The sequence below is a fragment of the Hemiscyllium ocellatum genome, chromosome 20 (assembly GCF_020745735.1).
Source record: "Hemiscyllium ocellatum isolate sHemOce1 chromosome 20, sHemOce1.pat.X.cur, whole genome shotgun sequence".
Classification (NCBI taxonomy): Eukaryota; Metazoa; Chordata; class Chondrichthyes; order Orectolobiformes; family Hemiscylliidae; genus Hemiscyllium; species Hemiscyllium ocellatum.
In genome coordinates, this window is record NC_083420.1 from 32,757,376 (window position 1) to 32,782,538 (window position 25,163).

The window sequence follows — 25,163 nt, forward strand, 5'->3', positions numbered from 1 at the left end:
ACATCAGAAAAAGGAGATCAGAATTAATGTACCATGTTTAGCATGGTAGAGTGTAACTAATGGAATGAATAAATGCTTGGGTCTCAGTTATGAATCATGAGGATGAGAGGATTAAGTATGATACATCAAAGATTGCTTAGCCTACAAAGCTAGGTAAGAAAGTAAAACACAAAGAGAATGGACAGTGATTGAGTGATTCAGTAATTGAGCAAGAGATGGAATGTTAATTGCAGTCTGGAAAGTGTAAAATTATTCCAAAAACAAAGGTAAGAAAAGTATAGGTTTTTTTAGAGGCAATGGACTAATGATTGTTCATGTTCAGAGGCTTCAGAGATCCACAGAGAGGTGGGAATGCAAATGGACTTGTATTCCAGGGTCACAGATTAATGTTCTGGAGGCCTGATTTGAATCCCACCACGGCACATGGTAAAGTTCAAATTTAATTTAAAATCAAATATGGAATTCAAAGTCAGACTAATGGCAACCAAGTGACCATTGTTTATTGTTGTAAAACACCATTTTGGCTTACTTATGTCCCTTGATTAAATTGGATTCCCTACCGTGTGGAAACAGGCCCATCAAGTCCACACCGTCCTTGCAAAGAGTAACCACCCAGACCCATTTCTCTCTGACTAATGCACCTAACACTATGGCCAATTCATCTGATCTACACATCTTTGGACTGTGGGAGGAAACCAGAGCACCTGAAGGAAACCCTCGCAGACACAGGGAGAATGTGCAAACTCCACACAGACAGTTGCCCAAGGCTGGAATCGTACCTGGGTCCCTGACGCTGTGAGGTAGCAGTGCTAACCACTGAGCCACTGTGCCACCCTGCCTTAGGGAAAGAAATCTGTCATCCTTACCTGATCTGGCCTGCATGTGACTCTAGATCCACAGTAATGTGTTCCTTTCTTAATTGTCCTCTAAAATAGCCTGAGGAAACAATTCAGTTCAAAGGGTAGTTAAGGATGAGGAATAAATTCTGGCCAACGATACCAACGTCCCATGAGTGAATTTTAAAAAGTCACAGCTTGTTAACATGCAGATGCAGCAAACAATTTGGAAGGCAAATGGTGGTGCAATTATAATGCGCTTCCATGAAATGACACCTGATGTGCTATATAATCATGAATTCTTTATTCAAAGAACCTCGTGACCAACTGTTTTTGGATGAATGATAATTTTGGTTTTCAGATACACTAACCTTAACCTCTAAGATCCTTCTGTTACTACACTGAAGGAGTCCATCTCTAAGTTCAAAGAAGGCACAACACAGTGCTTGAATTCCCTATTGTATTCAATTACTGTCATTGCTGTTCTCATTCCTGTTGAAGTGTTTGTCCAGACATGTCACTTAATTCTTTACCCTCCCCAAAATGTGCCAACAGAGTTCCAGAATCATTCTGGAATACTTTCAGACATTTTCCATTGGAAATGTTCTATAAACTGAACTTTCCTGCAATCAGGCTGCATAGCCCTTTAAATAGTCCTTGTTTGTTTTGTTTCCTCTTCTAAGCTAATACTGTTTTACCCAGCTGGCCCATTCAAGAGCAAAGCAGATTTGGATCTATCACCTATTTCACACCCTGCGACGTGAGCTCTTGAAATTTCGAAAATAAATTGTCAGAAAAGACTCAGAAATGGGGACCCTCAGTGATTTTTCTCCTCCCTATCAGAACCCACTTCCAGTGTTTCAGTTTCCATGATCTAGTTTGTATAGCAGGCAGTGATATTGAACTGGATTATTCTTGGTTGCTTAATGTTTCAGAATACATCAGAATGGTATTTTTATTTGTAATACTAGATGGCATTCTGTAAAAAGAAGCCTCAATTCAGAAATTTCCCTCAATGTAGGAAAAGGCATTTAATATATTTGCCCCATTTGTTATGACACTATGATGTACATTAATCTATTTAATCTCTCAAGCCTGGGGAGCCATCACACTCAAAATAAACCATTTGCACATTGATGGGTAGCAGTTACAGTAAAATCTGTTAGAAATTTGGAAAGAAATGAAAAGATTACATAGCTTTATATTATCAGTAATGAATTCTTTAAGACATGTAGAGAATAGAAAGAAATGCTTACATTGGGGAGAGAGAAGAAGAACTGGCTTTATTTAAGGAGGCAATTTAGATCTGATCCGGTTAGCAAGCAGATATTTCATTCTCAACTTCAAATTCAAGAGAGGTTTAATTGATTCTGGAATTTGTTCTTGGCTCTAGATGTACTCCTTTGGTGATCAGTCTCCAGTGCAATATCAGAAACATGTGGAAGAAGAAGGAGTGGCAGATATGACCCAGCTGGAGTAAGTTCAACTGAATCCCTTCTCAACTACAGATTCTACATTTATCGTGATTTAGACATTTCCTCGTCTAAGACTTGACCGGGTCTTCAGGAATATGGGACCTCTCAGTCTTCCCATCCCTGCAGCCTGCAGCACGCAGCACCGAATAACTTTCTGACTTCAGCTCAGCTACTTTCTTCAGCTTCACTGGCAATCCTGCAGGAAAACCTAATTTATTCAATAAAACAAAAAATTCAAGCAATGCTAACAGTCCTGGTTACTAATGCAAGGCTGCTCAGGTGGTAAAAGGCTAAGCAAAGTCACTGTTCATTTAATAGGGATGAGTTATGAATCAAAATTGATAAGGTAGAGTGGTTCATCTTGAAAGGAACCCTAAAAATATATGCAACTTAACAGACAAGCGAAATAAGCTTAAAAGGATATATTCAGGGCAGCAGGATGGAAGGATAGTGTGGTGTGAATATACAGGAAAGGTGTGGGTTCCATGCAAGTAACAACTACTAGTTTTACCTGTCCCTAGGGAATCAGTGAAAATTAGATATTTCCCCTCATGTACACATCTTTAAACTGTGCATGCGAGTTATTGGAGAGTATGTGTTACAGCCCTTTTTAGGCAAACTTACCTGTAGGCTTTTCAGAAAAATTGCTCTCACAATTTTTTGTCTACTTAAGATATTTCTGGTTTTCTTTCAGAGACCTACATGATGCTGCAGTGTTGTACAATTTAAAGAAGAGGTTTGAACAACATATTATATATGTAAGTACTGTAACAAGGCCTGGGGTGTGGGGATGTGGTGAGGACATGGAAGAAGATGCTTAGGCCCTAAAATTATTGAACTTGATATTGAGTCCTGAAAACTGCAGGGTCCCAAAGCAGAAAATGAGATGCTATTCTTCAAGCTGGTGCTGAACCTCACTGGAGCACTGCAGTAAGTCTGAGACAGAGATGTTCCCCACGGAAAATGGTGGTATGTTGAAGTGGCAGGCAACTGGAAGCTCTGGATTGTTTTGCAGACAGAATGTAGATGTTCCACAAAGCAGTTGTCCAGTTTGTATTTCACCTCCTCACACCCCCACGGCACGTTCCCATGTAATTGCAGTAGGTGTAACACCTGCCTGTTTACTTCCTCCCTCCTCACTGTCCAGGGCTCCAGACCCCTTCCAGATGAAGCAGCAATTTACCTGCGCTTCACTTAATCTAATCTACTGTATTCGCTGCTCAGAATGTGGTCTCCTCTGCACTGGAGAGATGAACCTACACCTACATTCTGTCTGTAAAGGTGTCCCCCAGTTGCCTGCCACTTCAAATACCACCTTGTTCTCTGGCCAACATCTCTGTCTCAGGCTTGCTTCAGTGCTGCAGCAAACCTCAGCACAAACTGGGAGAATAGCATCTCATTTCCAACTTGGGGACACTGCAGCCTTCAGGGCTCAATACCGCGTTCAACAATTTTAGGGCCTGAGCCCCTACTGCCATGTCTTTCCCCTGCCACCAAACACCAGAACTTGTCATCACATGGGCTGATGTCATCACATTTTCACCGACTCATGGTCCTCATTAACAGCTTTTCCTTCTCGCAGGCTCACCATTGTCCATTCCTTTGTCTGTCATCTGCTGTTCTTTCTGTCTGGGCTCAATCTCCACAGGAGAAAGTGAGGTCTGCAGATGCTGGAGATCAGAGCTGAAAATGTGTTGCTGGAAAAGCGCAGCAGGTCAGGCAGCATCCAAGGAACAGGAGATTCGACGTTTCGGGCATAAGCCCTTCTTCAATCTTCACAGACCATTTACTCCTTCCCCATTCCCCCATCTTCAGCATATACAAAACAACCTCAGTTATCTGAACATCAGTTATCCGAATTTCAGATTATCCGAGCAAGATCTCAAGGTCCCATAAATGCTTCCTTTGTTTATCAGTTATCAGATCAGTTATCCGAACAATCAGTTATCTGAACAAAATACTCCCCGCCCATCTTGTTTGGATAATTGAGGTTGTTCTGTGTGCCACCTTTTCCTAGCTGCAATTAGCACTGATGAAGGGTCACTGGATCTACAACATTGATTGGGCTTTTCTCCACAGATGCTGCCAGACTTGCTGAGTTTCTGCAATGATTTCTGTTTTTGCTTGCGAATGATAATAATCTTGATACCCAAAGAAAGTGAGTGGCAGGAAAAGGAGGAGTTTCTACAATGCATGCAGCTGTATTATTTTTTAATTCAACAGGAAGCTGTATTGGATCTTGTTTTGAAAAATGATGTGAGATGAGTCATAATGTAGCAGCTAGAGGAATGTCTTTGAAACAGTGATTCTTTCATGAATCAATATTTCCTGGACTCACTACAGTGCTGGTTGATCAGACTCACATCAGCCATTTTTATGGATTAGGTAGGGAATTTTAGTCAGTTACACACTTTACCACTAACCCATCTAATTTGTCCAGGCTAGAGAATGATGCAAATTTAAAAATCAAAGCTGAACAAAGGTAAAAGATATATTTTTAAAAAAAGGGCAATTTCAATATGATTAAAAGGATCCCGTTTACCAATGTTCTTCAGGGAAGGAAATCTGCCATCCTTGCCTGGTCTGGCCTACTTGTGACTCCAGACCCATTCTTAACTGCTGTTTGATCAATAAATATTGGCCTACCTAGCAACGCCCTTATCTCATGAATGAATTAGATAAAAATAACCTTTTCGTAGACTTGAACAAAAATCAATAGATATGATAATACACAACGGGAAAGTTTAAAATGGGAGGTATTTAAGGTGGAAACTAAGCATAGTCCTTCAAGCACTAAGTGTTCAACAGAAGTTAGAATCCCTTGAATGAGTGAAGAAATTGAAATGTAATTAAGATTCAACAAAGAAGTACCCAAAATATAAGTAAATTCAAACTGCATGTAATTATTATAATTGCAGAGAAAAAGAAGCATTTAGAAAAGCTCCAATGAGGGGTAAAGAGTGTCTGCTGGGATTGTAAAAAAATTGGGCAAGCGCTTATAAACACATTAAAATAAAAATAAGTGAAACTTCAGCAATGTGGAAATGGAGATGAAATCACAAACTATGTAGGGGATGAAGAGATGTTAGAAACACTTGTCTCATTTATTAGAAGGCTGTGACAATGACACTCTCAGAAAGGGAACAAGGGCGGGAGATGAAGCAATTAGATGCTTTGGATAAGATAACCAGTCAAATTAACATCAACAAGATGTGAAATTCAAGAGGCCAGATTATACAATAAATCTAATACTCTTCGAGAAAGACATGGATTGTTAAGACCAGGCAATATTGATTCATGAAAGCCAAGTTACATCCAATGAATCAGATTGATTTAGTTGAGGAATGACAAGTCTGTGCTGATTAAGAAAATGCAGTAGATGTTGCTTCTCAAAAGATTTTTTTTACAAGGTGGAACACAGAAGGCTAGTTGATAAAATTAAATGAAATGTCATTAAAGAGAGAGTAGCACCATATCCAGAAAAGTGACTGAAAAGCAGGGAACTAAAATGTGATGAATGGCTGTTTTGGGGCTTGAACGATATATATATATATTCCACCAAGGTGTCTGTGTAGAATTATATAGAAGTTAATTAAACCCATCTCAAATTTGAAAAGATTGGTACATAAGAGAATGCTCCAGTGGTTGGAGTTATTCCTCACTTCTCCCCACTCCCCCAAACTATCTTTCTTCCACTGTATCTATACTAAGGTTAATCCACCCTTTCATTCAGGAACACAGTCATGCAGTAAACTGTTATTGTCACGTCCTGTTGTTCAGATTATATCATGACTCATATATATTCAATCTCCTCTCACCTGGTACTCCCTCTCCCCAGTGCTCTATTTAGCTAATTTTATATCTGCTAGCTTCCTCACACTGTTCACTCTTACACCCTCCCCAATACATCTGTATTTCTGAAGCTTCACTGTTGTCTTTACAGTGATTTTTATCACCTGAGCAATCAAGCCAACAAACACCTGTTGTCCACCCATTCAAAGCTCTATCCTCCAAGGATCTCTGGATCGCCACCCAGATTTCTTAATTGCATTTGAGTTTTTAATTGCCATTCAGCATAGATCAGCAATCAAACCTAGCAGCATTTTACATAAGTCTATTCAGTATGCAGAAATTGTAAAGGTTAAATAGAATAGAAGGGCAAAGTAAGGTAAGAATAATTAAGCAAGAAGGGACTAATTGAATAACTGCTGTCACAGGCATAATGGGATGAAAGATTCCCTGTGCTGCTTCATTCAATCATTCAGTAAATTATACAGATCTCCTAATAGGCAGAAAATGTAACAATTAATGTTTATATTTATTCTGTTACTGTATGCAAGTGATGGGAATTCACTGGGGACTCATTCATGCCAACATATGTAGGTGGTTGAGTTGGGAGATACATGCTTGTCAAGAGTATTTTATCTCTATAAATAAATGCTTATAAAAATATGTGAAGATTAACTTCAGGGCTATCCATTGCTGCTTAGAATATTACAATTTTACATTCTGATTTTAAAAATTAACTCATTTCATTGTCACAAAAAAAGGATGAAAGGCTTGCAAGACACATGTGACTTGTTTGTTCAGGGTTATTGCCAATGAATCGCTTTCACCCTAATCACATCTTCATAAACATATTTGTTTTCTTTTCCTGCAGACATACATTGGCACCATCCTTTTATCTGTGAATCCATATAAAATGTACAACATTTACGGGGCTGATGCAGTGTTGAAATATAAAGGAAAATCATTTGCAGAAAACCCACCGTAAGTGCCTAACAATAACTTCAGTACGAATTGGGGAGTAATCAAAGAAGGTGTACAGAGTGAATGATCTCACTGATGCAGCAACTTAGGTGGTAAATGCCAAGGGAGTAGTTAGGGCTAGAACTGGCCAGGCTGACTGCTGATTGCTACCTTGCAATCAGTGCTAGCAAATGGTATATTGACGGCAGAGTCCAATTTGGCTACCTTGATCCTCCATGTATGGTTAGCCTGCTAATACCTTAGGAGTGGCTACTTGCTGACATACCACCAATACCTGGACCTCCCAAAGCTCAGAAAAGGAGAGGAGAGAAATAGGGGCAACATGTAAAAGAAGAGGAATGACACCTGCTCCAGAAGGAATTGACATCCTGTGGCTCAGATTAAGTCATGTCTCCTGATTGAAAGGTGTACTAGCAGTATTGACAAAAAGAAAGTAAGTCCTGTTGTATTGAAATATTAGAATGTTTAGTGATTACAATACTCTTGTGTTTTTGTTGCAGACATCTCTTTGCCATTGCTAATGTGGCCTATTCAAAAATGGTTGATGCCAAACACAATCAGTGCATTATAATCAGGTAAAGAGTTTTCTCTTTGACATTGAGTTCTTGGCTTAAGTTTGAGGCATGTATACATCCCCAGAATCCACAAAAGGATATTCAATTATCCAAACTCAAGATCTTGTGCTTTTGATAAGCATTGGTAATTTCGCACTGTCAAGAGCCAGGAATTGTAGTAATTCATTTATGTATGTTTATATATTTATTTATTTATTATTCTTCCTTGGGATATCAGTGTTGCTAGTAACAAAAGAAATTTGGTCTATCACTGGTTGTCCTTCATGAGATGGTGACAAGCTGGCTTCTTAAACGAATGCTGTTCATCCATTGCAGGTACACCCATAGTGCTGTCAAGGGAGAAAATTCCAGTCTTCTGATCCAATGACATTGAAAGGATATGAGATAACTGCACAGAGGCTGGTGTCCCATCATCAAGTCACCCTTTATTTACTTGCGTACAGTACTCTAGCTGTGGCTAGCCAGCCTAGAGTTCAGTTGCCTGAACTGAGCAAATTCAAATCTCCTGGTTAAATTTTTATTTCACCTATTTTTCTAATCAACCTGTTAAGAGATGTCACTGCACACCTCTGGAGCAGGTGCGACTTGAACCCGAGACTCCTGGTCCAGGGTAGGGACACTACCACTGTGCCACATGAGCCCTTCTCCTTGTTATATTGGTCAGCAAAGGCTTTCCTGATTGGCTCAAGTTAATAATCCCAATCAATGACCTCATAGTCAATGAGGTCAACCTGGTTCTAATCACTACAGCATGGCAATTATAGATCCAAGTCAGAAATAAAATCAGTAATTGCTGGCAAAACTCAGGAGTTTTGGCAACATCTATGAGGAGAAGGCAAAGTTAACATGTTGAGTTTCATTCTGTTAGAGTATGACTGGACTTGAAGCATTACTTCTGCTTTCTCTCCAGATGATGCACGGCCTGTTGAATTTCTCCAGCAATTTCTGTTTTGGTTTCAGACCTCCAGCATCCACAGTTCTTTCCTTTTTATAAGTCAGGATAGTGTTTTACTTGCGGGGAAACTTGCTGATGTGCTCTTCCCATGCATCTGTCACCCTTATTCATCTAGCAAACATCCTACTTTATAATAGAGGGAAGGTCATTGATGAAGGAACTGAAAACCTAAGGTCCTGCCCTGAGGAATTCCTGCAGAATGATCTGAGGCTAAGATGATTGGCTTCAAATAAGCACAACCATTTTCCATTATGCTAAAGAAGATTCTCTTTGACTTCAATTTTGCTGGGGTCTCTTGATTCAACACTGTCAAATGTGGCCTTGACTTCAAGGGCGGTCACTCGCACTTCAGCAGCTTTGGAATTCAGCTCTTTTGACCATGTTTCGATGAAGGCTGTATTAGGAACTGGAGGTGAACAACCCTGGCAGTACTTAAAATGAGCTTCAGTCATTGTTACTAGTGCATAAATGCGATTCCACAGACACAACAATAACCCTTCAATCATTTTGTTGATTATTGACAGTAGGCTGAGGCAGTAATTGTCTGGATTGGAGTTATCCTATATTTTGTGGACAGGACATACTAGTGCACTTTTACAAATTGTCAGGTAGATTTCTCTATTATAGATGTATTGGAACAACTTGGCTAAGGGCTTAGATCTTCAGGAGCACAGGTTTTCAATACTTAACAGGAGTGTTGGCAGGTACCACAAGATTTTCTGTAATATAGTGCCTTCTCAATGTCATGTGGAGTGTATGAACTGGTGAAGACTGGCATCTGTAATTATGGGACTGTCGAGTTTAGATCTTCCCCATTGGTTGCAGCATTACTTTGCTCTGTCTATCACATGCTGTTTGCTCTGTTTCATGTGCTTCAGCACCACAACACCTCATTTTTAGTTTAGCTTGGCGGAGCTCCTATCATTCCCTCCTGCACTTTTCATTAAACCAGAGTTGATCTCCTGGCTTGAGGATATTAGTAGCATGTGGAACATATTTGCGATTACAGATTGTAGTTGAATAGAATTCTGCTATTGCTAATAGTCCACAGTGACTAACGGATGCCCAGTGTTTTGCTGCTGGATATGTTCTGAGTTCATCCTATTTACTATGGTGGTAGTACCACGAAATACAATACAGGGTTTCCTCATTTTAAAGATGGAACTATGGCTTCACAAGGGCTATGCAGTTATTATCCTTACAAATGTTGTTATGGACAGATACAGGTCTAAAGGTATATTGATTCAGACATTTTGTTTTTTTTATTGTTCCCTCGCCTCTGCCATAGCCCTGTATGTCCTTCAGGATGCAAGCAACTCAATCATTGTTAGTACTGATACAGAAATATCACCCTTTCTGTCCTAAGAAAGGCAGCCAGAAATTCCATCTCTCACATGGATACTCAGTTTCCTATCACTCTTCCCCACCTCCATCCTTTCCAGTTGGTTGGAAGTGAATGGAGAGATTTCCTTTGGGAACAGGGGTTTGTGGATCAGCTCATAACCATCAGCCAATGTGCCAGACTGTCTGCACGAGTCCCTCTCCATTTCTCTCAGTGCATTCTTATCGAAAATAATTTGAATTTTTAAACTCTTCAAGGAAAATTATTTCATGACGATTTTTGGAAGTGATTCTATGTAAAGTGTCTTAAGTCACTGGTCAAATATAAGCTGCTTATGCTTTTCAAATTCCATGCAGGTCTGGTGACATCTGTTCCTCAGGATTTAGAAGTTTTGGCCATAAGTCTCCAGCGCTAACTAGTACGCACTTAAAATAGTCATTTTTGCTGTCTCATTATCAGTGGCACTTTCTCCAGGCAAGAGAGAGTGAACCTCATGAGCTTTCCTTGAAAACTTACTCTGAAATAAAAGGACCAATGTAGGACTTGCCATTTTAGCTCCTTGCTACCTGCTCAAAAAAGATAAAGAGAAGGCTTTGACCTCTGCCTCATCAAAATTAACAATTAAATGAGTAAACTGAATTGGCTCTGCCTCTGCCCTTACATCTGAGCCAGTGATGTCTTCATGCCAGGATTGCTGCCCCTCACCTCACGGCATGGTGACACAGTGGTTAGCACTACTGCCTCACAGCGCCAGAGACCCGGGTTCAATTCCTGCCTCAGGCAACTGACATTCTCCCTGTGTCTGCATGGGTTTCCTCTGGGTGCTCTGGTTTCCTCCCACAGTCCAAAAAATGTGCAGGTTAGGTGAATTGGTTATGCTAAATTGCATGTAGCGTTAGGTGAAGGGGTAAATGTAGGGGAATGGGTCTGGGTGGATTGTGGGTCAGTGTGGAAGGGCCTGTTTCCACACTGTAAGTAATCTAATCTAATCTCAAGCTGTCTTAGTTCAAATTCCTTTTTTGCCATTTTGTCTGAAATTCTCCCCCTCATCACCTTGCTATTTCCTCTCTGTCCTACTCCTCTCTCTCTCTTTCTTCTTTCGCTTTCTCTTGTGTGTTTGCCTCTGTCTCTCTCTTTGCCTTTCCTTCTCTTCTTCTTGAAATTCTAATTTCCTCTGTTCCAAATGTAATTTCTCTACCATTCATCTCATCATCCTCAGTTTCCACCTGTAAATTGTTGATCACTCCTATTAAATGTTGTGCTTCCTGACTTTTGGATGAAATTCTAATCTTACGTGCCTTGCTAAATGTTGTAACTGTTCAAGAACTTTAAAATCATCAAAAGTAACTTCCCCTAATTCTGCTAGGAATCTGCATCTAATGCAGACATTTCTATACTGCAGCATTGCAAATCCAAGAAAGCCTTTTGCAGTTTTTTAAAAGTAAAATTAAAGTGGTAATTTGCCCACTCTAATTCCTTCCTTTCATCTGTTGGCTCAAGTCATGAAAATGAGCCACTAGTTGTTACGATTAGTCTCTAAGGAAGGTTCCCTGATTCCAGATAAGGTACTCCTAATTATTAAGCTTCTGGGAGGGCCGGGTTGAACGTGCTCCCCTTCTTTTTTTTACCCACCCTTTCAATTATTCGTCACAAGGTTAAAGGAACCCTCTAATATGGATACCTTTCTCCCAGGCCAAATGAATTCATGTTTCTCAAGTTATCAACTAACTAGGCTTTTTTCGGTTAGCAGAATAGTGAGTTTATTAGCGACAAAACATGAGAAGAATTAGTACCGCAACACATATTACACAGAATAGGAATAACATGAGAAAAAAAGATAAAAGATTAAAAATATATGTATACACCAGTCTTTGAGTGATATGTGAAGATTTGATAATAGAACTGTGTGGTTGTTACAGTGGATGGTACATTTGGTATTCCATTTGGTGTTACATTTGGTGTTTGAACAGTCAGTTTTGAGATTCTTGGCTTTGCAAGATGGCTAAAATCCTTTTGTCCGGGTTCCTTTCAATGGTGACTGGCAGTCGGCACTCGGAGTGTAAGAGTGACTTTTCTCTTTCTTTAATTGTATTACAGGCATGTTTAATGGATGTTCTCAAACCTTCATAGCACATAAGTCCACACATTAGACCACTGGGCTACTAACACACACAGACCACGGGTTGTAGTCAGTTTTTAATGCTATTTTTTCTATATTTCTCGTAGAATAAAACACAAACATGTCTGTAAGAGATGGCTTCCTGCTGAGGTGTGCGAGGGGAGTGGGAGGGCGTAGACAGCTTCTTGTTATCTATTCATTTTTAGTCTTTCTGTTTGAAGTTTGTCTGACTGGACAGGTATGACGTTCCATGGATCACATTCAGAACTCTGCTAGCCAATCATTTAATTTGCATTCACAGTCATCTTTTGGTTGAAACAGTCTTCTTTTTGAAAAGGTAGAATCAAAGTTTAATATATCCATAAGTATTTCAGGATTCTGATCTCTCGTCACGATATGGCAAGGCAAAAGTAAAAACACTCATTGTGTTTCTTTCTATTTTTGAAGTGGTGAAAGCGGATCAGGCAAGACTGAAGCCACCAAACTGGTCCTCTGCTATCTAGCTTCTGTGCACCACACAAAAAAAGACAGTGCAACACAACAGGTAACTTGTAGCAGCAATTGATCAGTTTCCTTGATGATTACCCTTCTGAAGAAACTGTTTCTAAATGTTAGATACCAAGTTAAATTCTTTGTAATCAGCTACCTTCCAAAGAAGCTATTCTTTACATGCGAACCTAGCTTCAATGTCCTTATGGTACAGTAGATGTTGCTGCACTTTAGTGGCTGTGGTAATGCCACCCTCATCCCCAGCATTTTCCACAGAGGTAACTAGTTACCAGGAACAGGTATATCATAGTGAATGTTGGGTCACTAAAGAACCTAATCTTTTCTGGGGATTCTACACTTTACATATGGCTCCTGACCTACAGCAATGTGGGTGACTCTTAACTGCCCTCTGGGCAATTATGGATGGGCAATAAATGCTGACTAGCTAGTGACATCCTCACCCCATGAATGAATAACAAAAAAAAAATCAGATTTCACCAAATGAAGGTACTGGGGTTCACCATTGGCTTCAATTAGGAACACTCTAATTATTATCACAGGAGCACATGTTCCTCCATGCTGTTCCGCCATTGAGTTAGATCATGGCTGAGTTGTACTGCAATTCAATTGCATCTTTTGCATCCCCTAACAACCTTGCCTACCAAAACTTCATCCATCTCAGTCTCGAAAACTTCCATTTGCCCCCAGTGTTTATCAGCTTTTTGAAGTCAGAGTTCCAGAATTTCACAGACTTGGGCCTGTGGGCGGCATGGTGGCACAGTGGTTGGCACTGCTGCCTCACAACGCCTGAGACCCGTGTTCAATTCCCGACTCAGGCGACTGACTGTGTGGAGTTTGCACGTTCTCCCCGTGTCTGCGTGGGTTTCCTCCGGGTGCTCCGGATTCCTCCCACTGTCCAAAGATGTGCGGGGCAGGTGAATTGGCCACGCTAAATTGCCCGTAGTGTTAGGTAAGGGGTAAATGTAGGGGTATGGGTGGGTTGCGCTTCGGTGGGTCGGTGTGGACTTGTTGGGCCAAAGGGCCTGTTTCCACACTGTAAGTAATCTAATCTAATCTAATCTAAAATCAGGTTTCTGAACACTTAAACTAGCTCAAACAAACATAATGCAACAATAGTAAAGATGTAAAGCTTCTGTTATTGTCTGTCTGGAGTCAATTAATTTCTGTGCAGCTTCAGCCGCTCATTTTAGGATAGGAAGGATATCATCTCTCAGTTAGCCACCACTTTTCTAAAATAATAATAGACAGAGTAAGGACCCTGCCCACCCAGCCTTTCCCGTATGGTTGTCATGTCTCATGTTTCACAACATAAGTGCTCTATTAGCCCCACCCAAACCATGTGACATACTGAGAGATATGAAAAATGTAATAAAAGTCCCATTCCAATTTGTAGGATAAATCTGGGAACTTCTTCAAATCATCTAAGTGATTGAAACTATTCCAGGATCATTCTAGTCCCCTGTCCTCTGCAGCCTCTATCCCTTTGTAAAGTGTAATGTCCACCCAGTCAGGAAAGGTTCAGCTCTCAGTTGAAGCAACTCAGCAAGAAGGAATCCACCATATGATTCAACAGCTTCTTCCAGAGAGTATTCCCTGAGAAAAAGAAAAGTTCCACCTCCTGATTTCCAAACAAGATCTGACCTTGTACACCTAAACTGTGATTCCTTGTTATCCCTTAGCTGTTTAATTGAAAAAAACTGTAATACAATTTACTATCATACAAACCTTGCTCTAATTCTACACTTTTCTTTAGTCTGAGCTCTCTTCATTTATATTGATAACTAAGATATGTTATATTGAGATTTAGATTGATGCCATTTCAAATCTTCAAAATCATCTATTTTGTGATGAGACCATAACTGGACAAGGCATATGAACAAGGTTGCCATAGAACAATGAGCAGAAGGTTATTTGGTTCCTTGTGCTTGCTCCACCATTTAATACAATCATGGTTCAGCTGCTTGTAACCTGAAATCCACCTACCCTGAAAACCTTTTAGCCCCTTTTTTGCCCAGATCTATTCACCTCTGCCTTAAAAATATTCAAATACTTTGTTAAAACTGCCTTTTCAGGGACAGAGTCCAAAGATTCACAATTCTCTGTGAGAAAAAAAAGTTTGCCCTATCTGTGTCTTAAGTCGGTTACCCTATATTTTTAAACAATGGCCCTTAGTTCTAAGTTCTCCATTAAGGGGTAACATTCTGTCCACGTCTCACCTGGCAACATCCCTTAGGATCTTATAAGCCTTAATAAAATCAAGTCAAACTCTACGAAACTCCAACAATACAAATCCAGCCTGTCTCGCCTTCCCTCATAAGGTAACCCACCCAATCCAGTTAAAGATCTGGTAAACTTCCTCTGAACTGCTTCCAATGTATTTACATCCTTCCTCAAATAAATCAACTGTATATAATACATTCCCTACATCAGATGGTAACAGGCCTCCAGTTTCCTTCTTTCGGCCTTCTTTTCTTTTTGAAGAGAGGAGTTTGATATCTTTTAATTGAATGGGATCTCCTCCATATCTAGGGATTTATATTAATGTCTAGCATTACAAATAACATTTAACCATGGTTTTATACAGGCAAAAATAATAGGCTTTTGATCTGAATTGGAAAGAGTATGTGCTATGTTTGGTGAAATGTATCATATGTTTGATGTCATTTACATCTTCTGCTTTTTTTTCTCATTATTGCCCCTTGATGTCTGTGAAGATTGAGGTAAGGTATTGATTGCTGTCAATATCTCCAACAACAAGTCAAAATGCACACCAGCCCTTCCAGTTTAAGTACACTTGCTTAAAAATGCAATTAAAGAGACAACGCTGTCATTCAAAATGGTTTGGCAAACCTTGGAAACTTCAAATTAAAGCCATAAATTCTATAAATGTATCACGCCCATCAGCAGCTGCAAGAGAATTTGATTCATTTTTCAGGGAAAACTCCCAACAAAGATCTTCAACCAGATCTTTACACAAGGTTAATTTTAATTATTGTGCTAGTCAGAAAATCTAGGGTACTGAGCTGACTGCTCATTGATACTTCCTTCCTGATCCAATCAGCCAAATTTGATTAATAATTTTTTCACTTCTAAGAAGTGAATCCACGAGCTGTGCATTCCCTGTGTTAGTGTGCTAGTAACTGTAGTTTCAGTAAATAGGTAAAATTGAACATTATTCAAGGTTTTAGCCCTTTGTATCATTGACAAAAGTTCAAAAATTTCACACAAATTGCAAATGTTGGCTGTATGTTTCTCAAGTATCCTTTTGTTGACTGAAGTGAAGCATTTTTACACAGGGAGTAGAGAATTCTCAGGAAAGGTGAAGTATTATTACGTAGATGGGAGACCACTCTCATAAAGGTGGATCAATATTAAGTGGAATGTGGAGTACTTTTGTGACAGATGAAGCTTCAATAAATGGAGCATTGAAAAACCTGGAGGCAGGTGACAAATTAGCCCTGGATATTTACGGAGCAGAATTGCAAAATGAGGAGACACTACACTAACCCATTCAAGGAGACAAGTTTGTGATTCCCTGTAAGCATGCAGCAGATCAAAATAGGTCAATTTAAGTGTGTCTAATTAAGGAACTGTTATAATTTTATGCTCAGTTCCCAAGAAAAACTTAGAACTTTTCAACTTATTAAAGTTTTCCTGAACAGATCCTTGAAGCCACACCACTTTTGGAATCCTTTGGAAATGCCAAAACTGTTCGAAATGATAACTCCAGTAGATTTGGAAAGTACATTGAAATATTTTTGCAAAAGTAAGTATTAACGTGTTTTCTGTCACAATCTGAAGTTCTATGCACACATTCATTTGCTTACTGACTCACTTAGGACTCTAACACTGTGTCACAGGAGTGCTAAACACTGAATGTTGATTTTTAACCCAGTCCCATTAACATTCTCTTTTTACAGTGGGGTGATATGTGGTGCCATAACCTCACAGTATCTTCTTGAGAAGTCGAGGATTGTGTTTCAGGTGTGTCTTATGTTACAGTTTTATGTTTCAAACCATTCTGCCAATTTCTATGTGGCTGTGGCTAAACTGTCTTTTTTGCTTGATTCTGATGCATGTCAGGATTAAAATGTACCTCTGGAGTAGCCATAACTTGTGGGTGTTTCAACTTCATGTCAGCAGAGGATGTCTCAAAAATTTAAACTGTTTCAAATGAACTTAACATTCAGTAAAGTATAAGAGCTCCTACATCACGAGCACTAGCCTGTACTACTGGTCCTCAACCCTAGTCGGAATGTTCAAAATGCTGGAAAGTATATACATATAGACTATTTCTTAGGATAAATGAAGAACACACTTAGTAGTACAACTTAGCCGAACGTATGTGGTTTGTTGAAATCAGTGGAGAATAAAGTTGAACTGGTCTTAAGCTGAGTGGATGATCTATGCACAGGCTGGGTTACTTTAAAGTGAACCCACTGCAGTGCTAGCCTCGTATGATTTTGTACATTCTGGCTGGTTGGCAATAGAACTTGGGATTACTGATACCCCTAAGCAGATATAAATGCTCTAAAGAAAATTGGTCTTTATGTATTTATCCCCATATTGATGTAACAGCTAATATTTAAGTACATTTCCCATTTCACTCCTTCTGTCACATAAACTGTGTGGATATTTTTCTTTTATCTAATAGTGGCCAACCATCTGCCTATTGTTTTCAATTTCCAGCTTCCATCAGTCTTACTGTGCAGGTTGTGTTTTTACATAGTTCGGGTTTGTATTGTAATGCAGCCATTATGCATTATGTTCATACAATAAAGGTTAATGAGGACACTCTAACAAATGCAATAAATAAGGACAGCCACAAAGGATGTAGAATCCAGTGGTAAATTCAAATTTGGCAGGGAGATTCAAATATTTAACTCAGTCTGAAAGTTATTAGAAACAGGAAAACAAGGACTCTCTGTTATATTTAGAAAATGGGCAAAAATTAGCTTTCTTTCCTTTTCTTTTCCAAAATCTAGGCCAAAAATGAAAGAAATTACCACATTTTCTATGAGATGCTGGCAGGACTCTCGAGCCAACAGAAGCAAAAGTTCTATCTTCAGGAAGCTGAAACATACTACTACCTGAATCAGGTAAGTTGATTAAATAGTGCAGATACAACCTCCACCTAAAGGCTGAAGGTGTTGCCTAGTGTAGAATAAGTCACAACAGTGAGAGAGGTTTAGTGTTTCAGCCCTCATCTGTGCTCAATTAGTTTTCTTTGTTATTACAGTGTGGGCAATGCTGTTACAATCATATTATTGTCCGTTCCTAATTGCATTAACAAGGTACATAGAACATAGAGCAGTAGAGCACATCACAGGCCCTTCTGCCCTTGACCTTGTGCCAACCTTTTATCCTATTCTAAGATCAAACTAACCTACATATTCTTCATTTAACTATCAGTCATGTGCTTATCCAAGAGTCACTTAAATGTCCCTAATTTATCTGACTCTCCTACCCCTGCTGGAGTGCATTCCACGCACCCATCAATCTCTGTGTAAAGAGCCTGACTCTGACATCTTCCCCAAACCTTCCTCCATTCACCTTAAAATTGTGCCCCCACATGATAGCCATTTTCGCCCTGAGAGAAAGTCTCTGGCTATCCACTCTATCTGTGCCTTTCATCATCTTGTACACCTTTATCAAGTCACCTCTCATCCTTCTTCACTCCAATGAGAAAAGCCCTAGCTCCTTCAACCTTTCTTCATAAGACATGTCCACCAGTCCAGGCAACATCCTGGTAAATGTCCTCTGCACCCTCGCGCAAGCTTCCACACCCTTCCTATAATGAGGCAACCAGAACTGAACAGAATTCCAGGCGTGGTCTAACCAGGGCTTAAAAGAGCTGCAGCATAACCTTGTGGCTGTTAAATTCAATCCTCTGATAATGAAAGCCAACACACCATATGCCTTTTGACAACCCTATCAACTTGGGTGGCAACTTCGACGGATCTGTGGGCATGGACCCCAAGATCCCTTTGTTCCTCCACACTGACAAGAATCCTATCTTTAACCCTGTAATCTACATTAAAGTTTGACTTTCCAAAATAAATCAGTACACACTTCTGGCCAATTCACCTAACCTGCACATTTTTGGACTGTGGGAGGAAACCCACGCAGACACAGGAAGAATGTGCAAACTCCACACAGACAATTGCCTGAGGCAGGAATTGAACGCTGGTCTCTGGCGCTGTGAGGCAGCAGTGCTAACCACTGTGCCACTGTGCTGCCCAGGATGTATGACTGACTGTTCTGTAATTCACAGGGTTATCCCTATTCCCTTTCTTGAGCAAGGTAATAACATTTACCACTCTACTTTGCCTTGGGCCCTTGCCTTGACTGGCTACAGTAACTGAGCTGAAAGTATTTCCATAACAGTTTCCATTCCGGGATGCTCAAATGATATAAAGTCATGAAAAAGTTAGGGTGCAATACTTAGACATAATGGTGTTCCCATGACTCCTATGCACTTGTCTTTCTCAGGGATAGAGATTATGAGAAGTGCAATGCTGTTGAAACTATGTTGGAGCTGTTGCAATGTGACATTTAGATTATAAGCATTGCATCCACAATCCATCAGTAGGAAATCAAATCAGACAGATGTCGAATCCAATGGTAGAGGTATCAAGCAAGAAAAAAATGTTGCCAGGTGATGGTGAGCTTCTTGAGTACTTTTGCAGCTGTAACAGCAAGTGGTGAGTAGTCTACCACTTGCTCAGAGTGGATCAGAGGACCCATGTAATCGATACACCTGGCAGTACTTCAAACACGCACTCGTTCCACCACTAATGCGCAACTGCATTGTGTAACATCTACAAGATGCAGCAGCAATTCATCAAGGTTCATATGAGAGCATCTGCCAAACCCATGACCTCTACCACCTCGAACAGCAAAGGCAACAGATGCATGAGACCACACATTGGTCTGATTTGGAACTACAGCAACATTTCTTCACTGTTGTGGTTCAAAATCCTGCAAATCCTTCCTTGTGTGGGTGTGCTTACAGCAGATGGACTGCTGTAGCTCAGGAAAGCACCTCACCACCACATATTCAAAAGCAACCAGGGTGGGGCAAAAATGGCTGCTGCTTACATCCTAAACAATTAATGTTTCAAATTCTGTCTTGAACCTTGGATACTTTGGCAGAGGAGTTAAGAAGTAAATTGTCTTTACAGGATATAGCTTTTGACCTTATCTTGAGTTGATCTAGTTGGTCCAGTTAAAATTCTAGTGCCCTGAATGATGTTAGTGGAAAATTCATAAATGAATTATTGTAGGTGGACAGTCTGAGCTTTCTCAAAGTGATCAGGGATTCTCACTTCACTGGTACTTTTATGGTATATTTCCTGTCACCTGCCAAACCAAATCTGGATGTTCTCTAAGTCGTACAATAGCTAGCATTGCTGCTTCAGTATAAAGGGATCTGTATTTGGATTGTCTGCTGCATTGCTCATCTTATAATGGAAGGCAAATCATTGATGAAACAGCTGAAGTAATGATGTCCTGGGTCTAACAAAAAGGTCTACCTTTTGTATACCAGACATGACTGCAGCTGCTGAAAGATTTCTCTTTGACCCTTTGACCTTGTACCATTGAATTTGGTTGTATGAAGTCTCATGTGCCCTACGTGCAATTTGCTCGCACTCTTGATGGCTTCTAACATCACTTGTTTATGATTGGATAAAGGCTACAAGGGCATTCATTGGCCAGATATATTTACCCTTGCTTATTGTGAATAAGATATCCAGAGGCACTGTTTGCTATTATTGGGTAGGTGCTGGAGTTATTGCTAGACTGGAGTATCTTGACTCAAGATTAGTTCTAATGCACTGGTCTTGTCTAAAGTTGGGATGCAGTTAGAGCATGAAATATCTCCACAGAGACCGGTATCATGTCACCAAGTCACCCTTTATTTACACGTGGCAAGTCCTATATGCTGGTCCAGCTTCGTCAGAGCCAACTCTGAGAATGTAGAATTAGAAAAGAATAGCCTTTATTATTATGGGCACACAAATGAGTGCAGTGAAAAGCTTATAATGTTGTCTCTCTGTGCCATCTTAGATACAGGTGCCCAGGTATAGATACTTTAAGTGTTGTTACAGAATTGAAATAGTAAACAAAAAAGACTAGCATGGGGATAGAGAGTTTTAAAAAATCCAAATGTGTGACACATCTCATTTTATCTGTCAGCCAGGTGTCCCTGATTGATCCAGATTAACAGCCCCCAGTCAGAGAATTCATATTATGACGTCCACCCAGCTGACCTCATTACAATCACTACTGGGCACATATTCCTTGCTGTGTCCAGTGCACTGAGCCATCTCGTATCACATAGAGAAACTTCACTTGGCTAATTTATGGTATCAATCATGTTGAGGATCTCATTTGTTCAAAGTGCAGTCACTTGAAAGTAACATTTAAAACAAAATTTGTTTTCTTAGGGAGGAAATTGTGAAATTTCTGGGAAGGACGATGGGGAGGATTTCCACAGGCTGCTCAGCTCAATGGAGGTGCTCAGTTTTAGTCCAGATGAACAGAACAGCATCTTCCGCATTCTATCTTCAGTTCTTCACCTTGGGAATGTCTACTTTGAGAAATATGAGGTTTGGTTTTCAGACTCTTACTCTGAAATGAAAATAAAGAAATGCTGGAAGCACTCAGCAGGCCAGGCAACATTGTAGAGAGAAAAAGATAGGATTAATATCACACACAGATGATCTTTGAAAATAAATAAAGTTGTGCACTTATAAAGTACCTTTCATGAACATTGGATATATCAAAGTGACTTACAGGCAATAATTTACTTAAAGATGTAGCCAATGTTGTGGTGTAGGAAATATGGCAGCCAATTTATGCACAGCGTGCTCCCACAACCACTCCCCTGCTCCTCTTTGAAATAGTGGCTTAGCAAGAACTCCAATGTTGCTCATTGTGTTGGTTGTAATTCCATGAGTTTATTCTGTCAGTGATGCTCAGGGCGCTAAAGTTTTGGCATTTTATCTGACCTGTACCACTGCCTGCTCTAATTCCTTGCAGATAGCAGCCCGAGGAAATTCACCAAGAGAATTGGATTTCTCTAGGCTGAATTACATGCTGAGAACTAATCAAGAACTATATCCTTCTTAAGGAGTGGTGCCCAGATCTGCTCGCAGTGTTTCAAGTGAGGTCTAACCAGGGCTTTGTATAATTATTGTTGGCTTGTTGTTATCACTGTATCTATTGCGGGTTGTATTAAGAGTTGAAAATGTTGGGTTTCAGTTTAGTATAAAGTGTTTTTTATTTGCTTGATTATGCCTGTGTGCATCTATAACTTAAGCTTGGATTTTTAACCTAGGAAATGCATCTGTATTCATAAACAATGCTTGAACTTTGCTGAGAGGCTTTTTATCGTGGTAATAACCCTACCCTCAGAAATTATATTCTAAATGAAAACTAGTTAGTTTTGATTTTAAAACATCGGTGAGCAGAAGATGGCTGAACTTGGAACCTGTCAAACGAAAGTTTGCTATGTTTAATCAAGTAACTCAGTGTTGTACATTTAGAGACAGAAATAATGAGTTTTAGAGAATCGGATAGGATCAAGTATCTATAAAAAGAGAAGTCAACCCATGAAGTAGATGCCAAGGAAGTATCCACTTGAATTTGAGGGCTGAGTGTGTTATTGTCAGTGTTACCAATAGATGAATCAGGGCATCATATTGGTGGAAATATACCATTGACCTGAGCTGTGACTTTCGCAGTCAGACCCTAAAAGAAAGGACCTGTCTTCCAGAGAATGAATATATTTAAAGACACAATGGAGTGAAAGGCACAATAAAAAGATGAGACAAATTTAAGTCTGTTGAATTCAGGTTAAGGTCATAGCTGAAATTGTTTAGAGCAATTTTCTTACTTGTTCAGTGTGCATCTTTAATAATTACTGCTTGTGTTTTATTTGGTTCAAGGTTAAACAGTAAAGCTTCTTTGGTGTTAGTGATTTTTAGGAAGATTTGTAGCTCAGATTGATGAAAAGTATTTAAGTTAGCTCGCTGAGCTAGAAGGTTTGTTTTCAGACATTTTGTCACAACGACTAGGTAACATCATCAGTGAGAGTTCCTGCTGAAGTGCTGGTAGTATGTCTTGCCTCTCTATTTATAGGTCTTGGTTTCTTAAGATGGGTGGTGTCATTTTTGGTTCTTTTTTTCAAGGGAAGGTAGATGGATCTAAATCGATGAGTTTATTGATGGAGTTCTGGTTAGAATGCCATGCCTCGAAAAATTCTCGTGTGTGTCTTTATTTTGCCTGTCCTTGGATGTGGGTGTTGTCCCAGACGAAATAGTGTCTTTCTTTGTCTGTATGCATGGAAACTAGTGATGGTGGGTTATGTCTTTTGGTGGCTAGTTTGTGCTCATGTATCCTGATGGCAAATTTCCTGCTCATTTGTCCGATGAAATCAAGACCTATAAATAGAGAGGCAGGACATGCTACCAGCTCTTCATCAGGGACTCTCACTGATAATGTTACCTGGTGACGAAACATCTGAAAACAAACCATCCAGCTCAGTGAGCTAACTTACATACTTTTTCTTTGGTATTTTAATTTGATTCTGGAGACTTGCCATTTAATTTTTTTATCCTTTGTTAAGAAGTGTTGAAGGTTTACGGATAGAATAATACATTCTTGGAAGGTTTGCATCTTACTGTAATAGGTACAGATCATTTGACAGAAGTCCAAAGTATTCAGGAGTAAACTTTGATTTATCAGCAAAAACGTTGGTAAATTGTTCCCTTAATGACACATTATTGTCAATGTTTGAATCTAATATTTTTCAACCAAGATTGCTGATAGTTAAGGAATGCAAGGAACCTGTCTCATTGATACAGTCACACGTTTATATGTTACAGACCGACTCACAGGAGACTGCTTCGGTGGTAAGTGCTCGTGAGATTCGAGTGGTGGCAGAACTGTTACAGATTTCTCCTGAGGGGCTACAGAAGTCCATCACATATAAAGTGACAGTAAGTTCAGTTCACCGAAGCTGCAGATCACGGCAGCTTATAAATAAGGTCAGTTTCCACATGAAATATAGTGGAAGGAATCTAGAATCTGTTCATAATTCAGACTGGAGTTCCTACCACCTCAAATATGTCATCTGTTGAAGTACAGTTGAAAAAGATACAGACAACAATATTAGAATGAAAGAGTTTTGTATGTTTGGTATTCTGTCCATTGTCCTGTGACATCCTAATTTGAGAGCAGTATAGACAGTCAAGGTGCTGCCCTGCTTAAGTCAGCTGTTGCTCTTATCTGACCAATCTCTTCACATGATGAATGCTAACTGCAGAAAGCTTTTTGCATTCAAGGCAACAAGACATCTGAACATGTGCATCCCAAGCTCTTCTGAGGCATTCCTTTATCTACATTATCATCCTGTTCCTCAAAATAATTCATCTTCACGATTCCTCACTCATGACTGCCTGTATTCCTCAAACTTGTTATTCCTTCTCAGCTCCACATCATTCTTCATTTTACCTCATGTGTGACTCTTTCCAGTTGAACATTGTTTCTTGCACTGAGAATACCCAATGTTAAAAATAGCTAAGAATAATATCTTGGGTAACTTTGACCAGAGAATTCAAAATAACTGACTGAACCCTCCTACTTCAATATTTCACTGTTATCCATTTCTGAGAGTCTGTTGACCCACTCCCATTGTCATTTTTATAATGTCCACTTTGTCCACTTTATGGATTTCTTTCAGCAACCGCTCCACCCATCAACCTCAATGTATAGATTTTATATCAGAACCTCCAAACTTCTCCAAGTCAAGATTTTATGATCTGCCTTTGAAAAGTTTTACAAACACATAAGGTTCTGGCATACAGAAAGAAATAACTTCCATTTATATTGTGCTTTCCATATCTTTAGGATGTGCAAAGCGCATCACAGCCAATGAGATAAATGACGAGGTAATCTGTTTTCAGCATCAGTTGAGGGATTCCATAGTTTGTTATCTCATTGATGCAGTAACACTTCTGACAGTGCAGCATACTACTGTACTTGGGTGTTAATGAGACCATAAGAAATAGGAACAGGAGTAGGCCATTCGGTCCCTCAAACCTGCTCTGCCATTTAAATAAAAGCGTGGCTGATCCGACATTTCTTATATCTACTTCCTGCTTTTCCCCCTAACACTTTGATTCCCTTACTGATCAACTATCTATCTATCTCAGCCTTAATTATACACAAGGACTCTTTATCCCCAAAGGTCTCTGTGGCAATGAGTTTCAAAGGCCCTCTGAGACAAGAAATTCCTCCTCATTTCAGACTGGTGCCTCTTTATTCTGAGGCAATGCCCCCCCCCCCCCCCCCCCCCCCCCACCACCCCCCCACCCCACCCCCGGTCCTATATTCTCTCATGAGAGAAGATTCTGCAATATTTGTCCAGATCTCTGGATACAGACTTGAACCAACAAAGGTCCTGCTGTGAGGGCTAAATGTTTGTTTTTGGTTCATGAAACATGAGCTGGTCCAAACCTTGACTTATAGACTGCACCCACTTGTCTGATCCCGCCCAAAATTTTCATTGTTTT

The 25,163-nt window shown here is 39.8% G+C and overlaps 1 protein-coding gene across 1 annotated transcript in view; it reads left to right on the forward strand.

Moving 5' to 3' along the window:
• Positions 1–25,163, forward strand: part of myo15aa (myosin XVAa) — a 151,652-nt gene that overhangs the window by 9,027 nt on the left and 117,462 nt on the right. The window contains exons 2-11 of the mRNA XM_060840978.1: positions 2,230–2,312; positions 3,006–3,069; positions 6,972–7,081; positions 7,582–7,656; positions 12,520–12,616; positions 16,245–16,348; positions 16,503–16,566; positions 17,568–17,681; positions 21,033–21,194; positions 23,475–23,588. Coding sequence (XP_060696961.1) covers positions 2,230–2,312; positions 3,006–3,069; positions 6,972–7,081; positions 7,582–7,656; positions 12,520–12,616; positions 16,245–16,348; positions 16,503–16,566; positions 17,568–17,681; positions 21,033–21,194; positions 23,475–23,588 — 987 coding nt within the window. The remainder of the gene's footprint in view (positions 1–2,229; positions 2,313–3,005; positions 3,070–6,971; positions 7,082–7,581; positions 7,657–12,519; positions 12,617–16,244; positions 16,349–16,502; positions 16,567–17,567; positions 17,682–21,032; positions 21,195–23,474; positions 23,589–25,163) is intronic.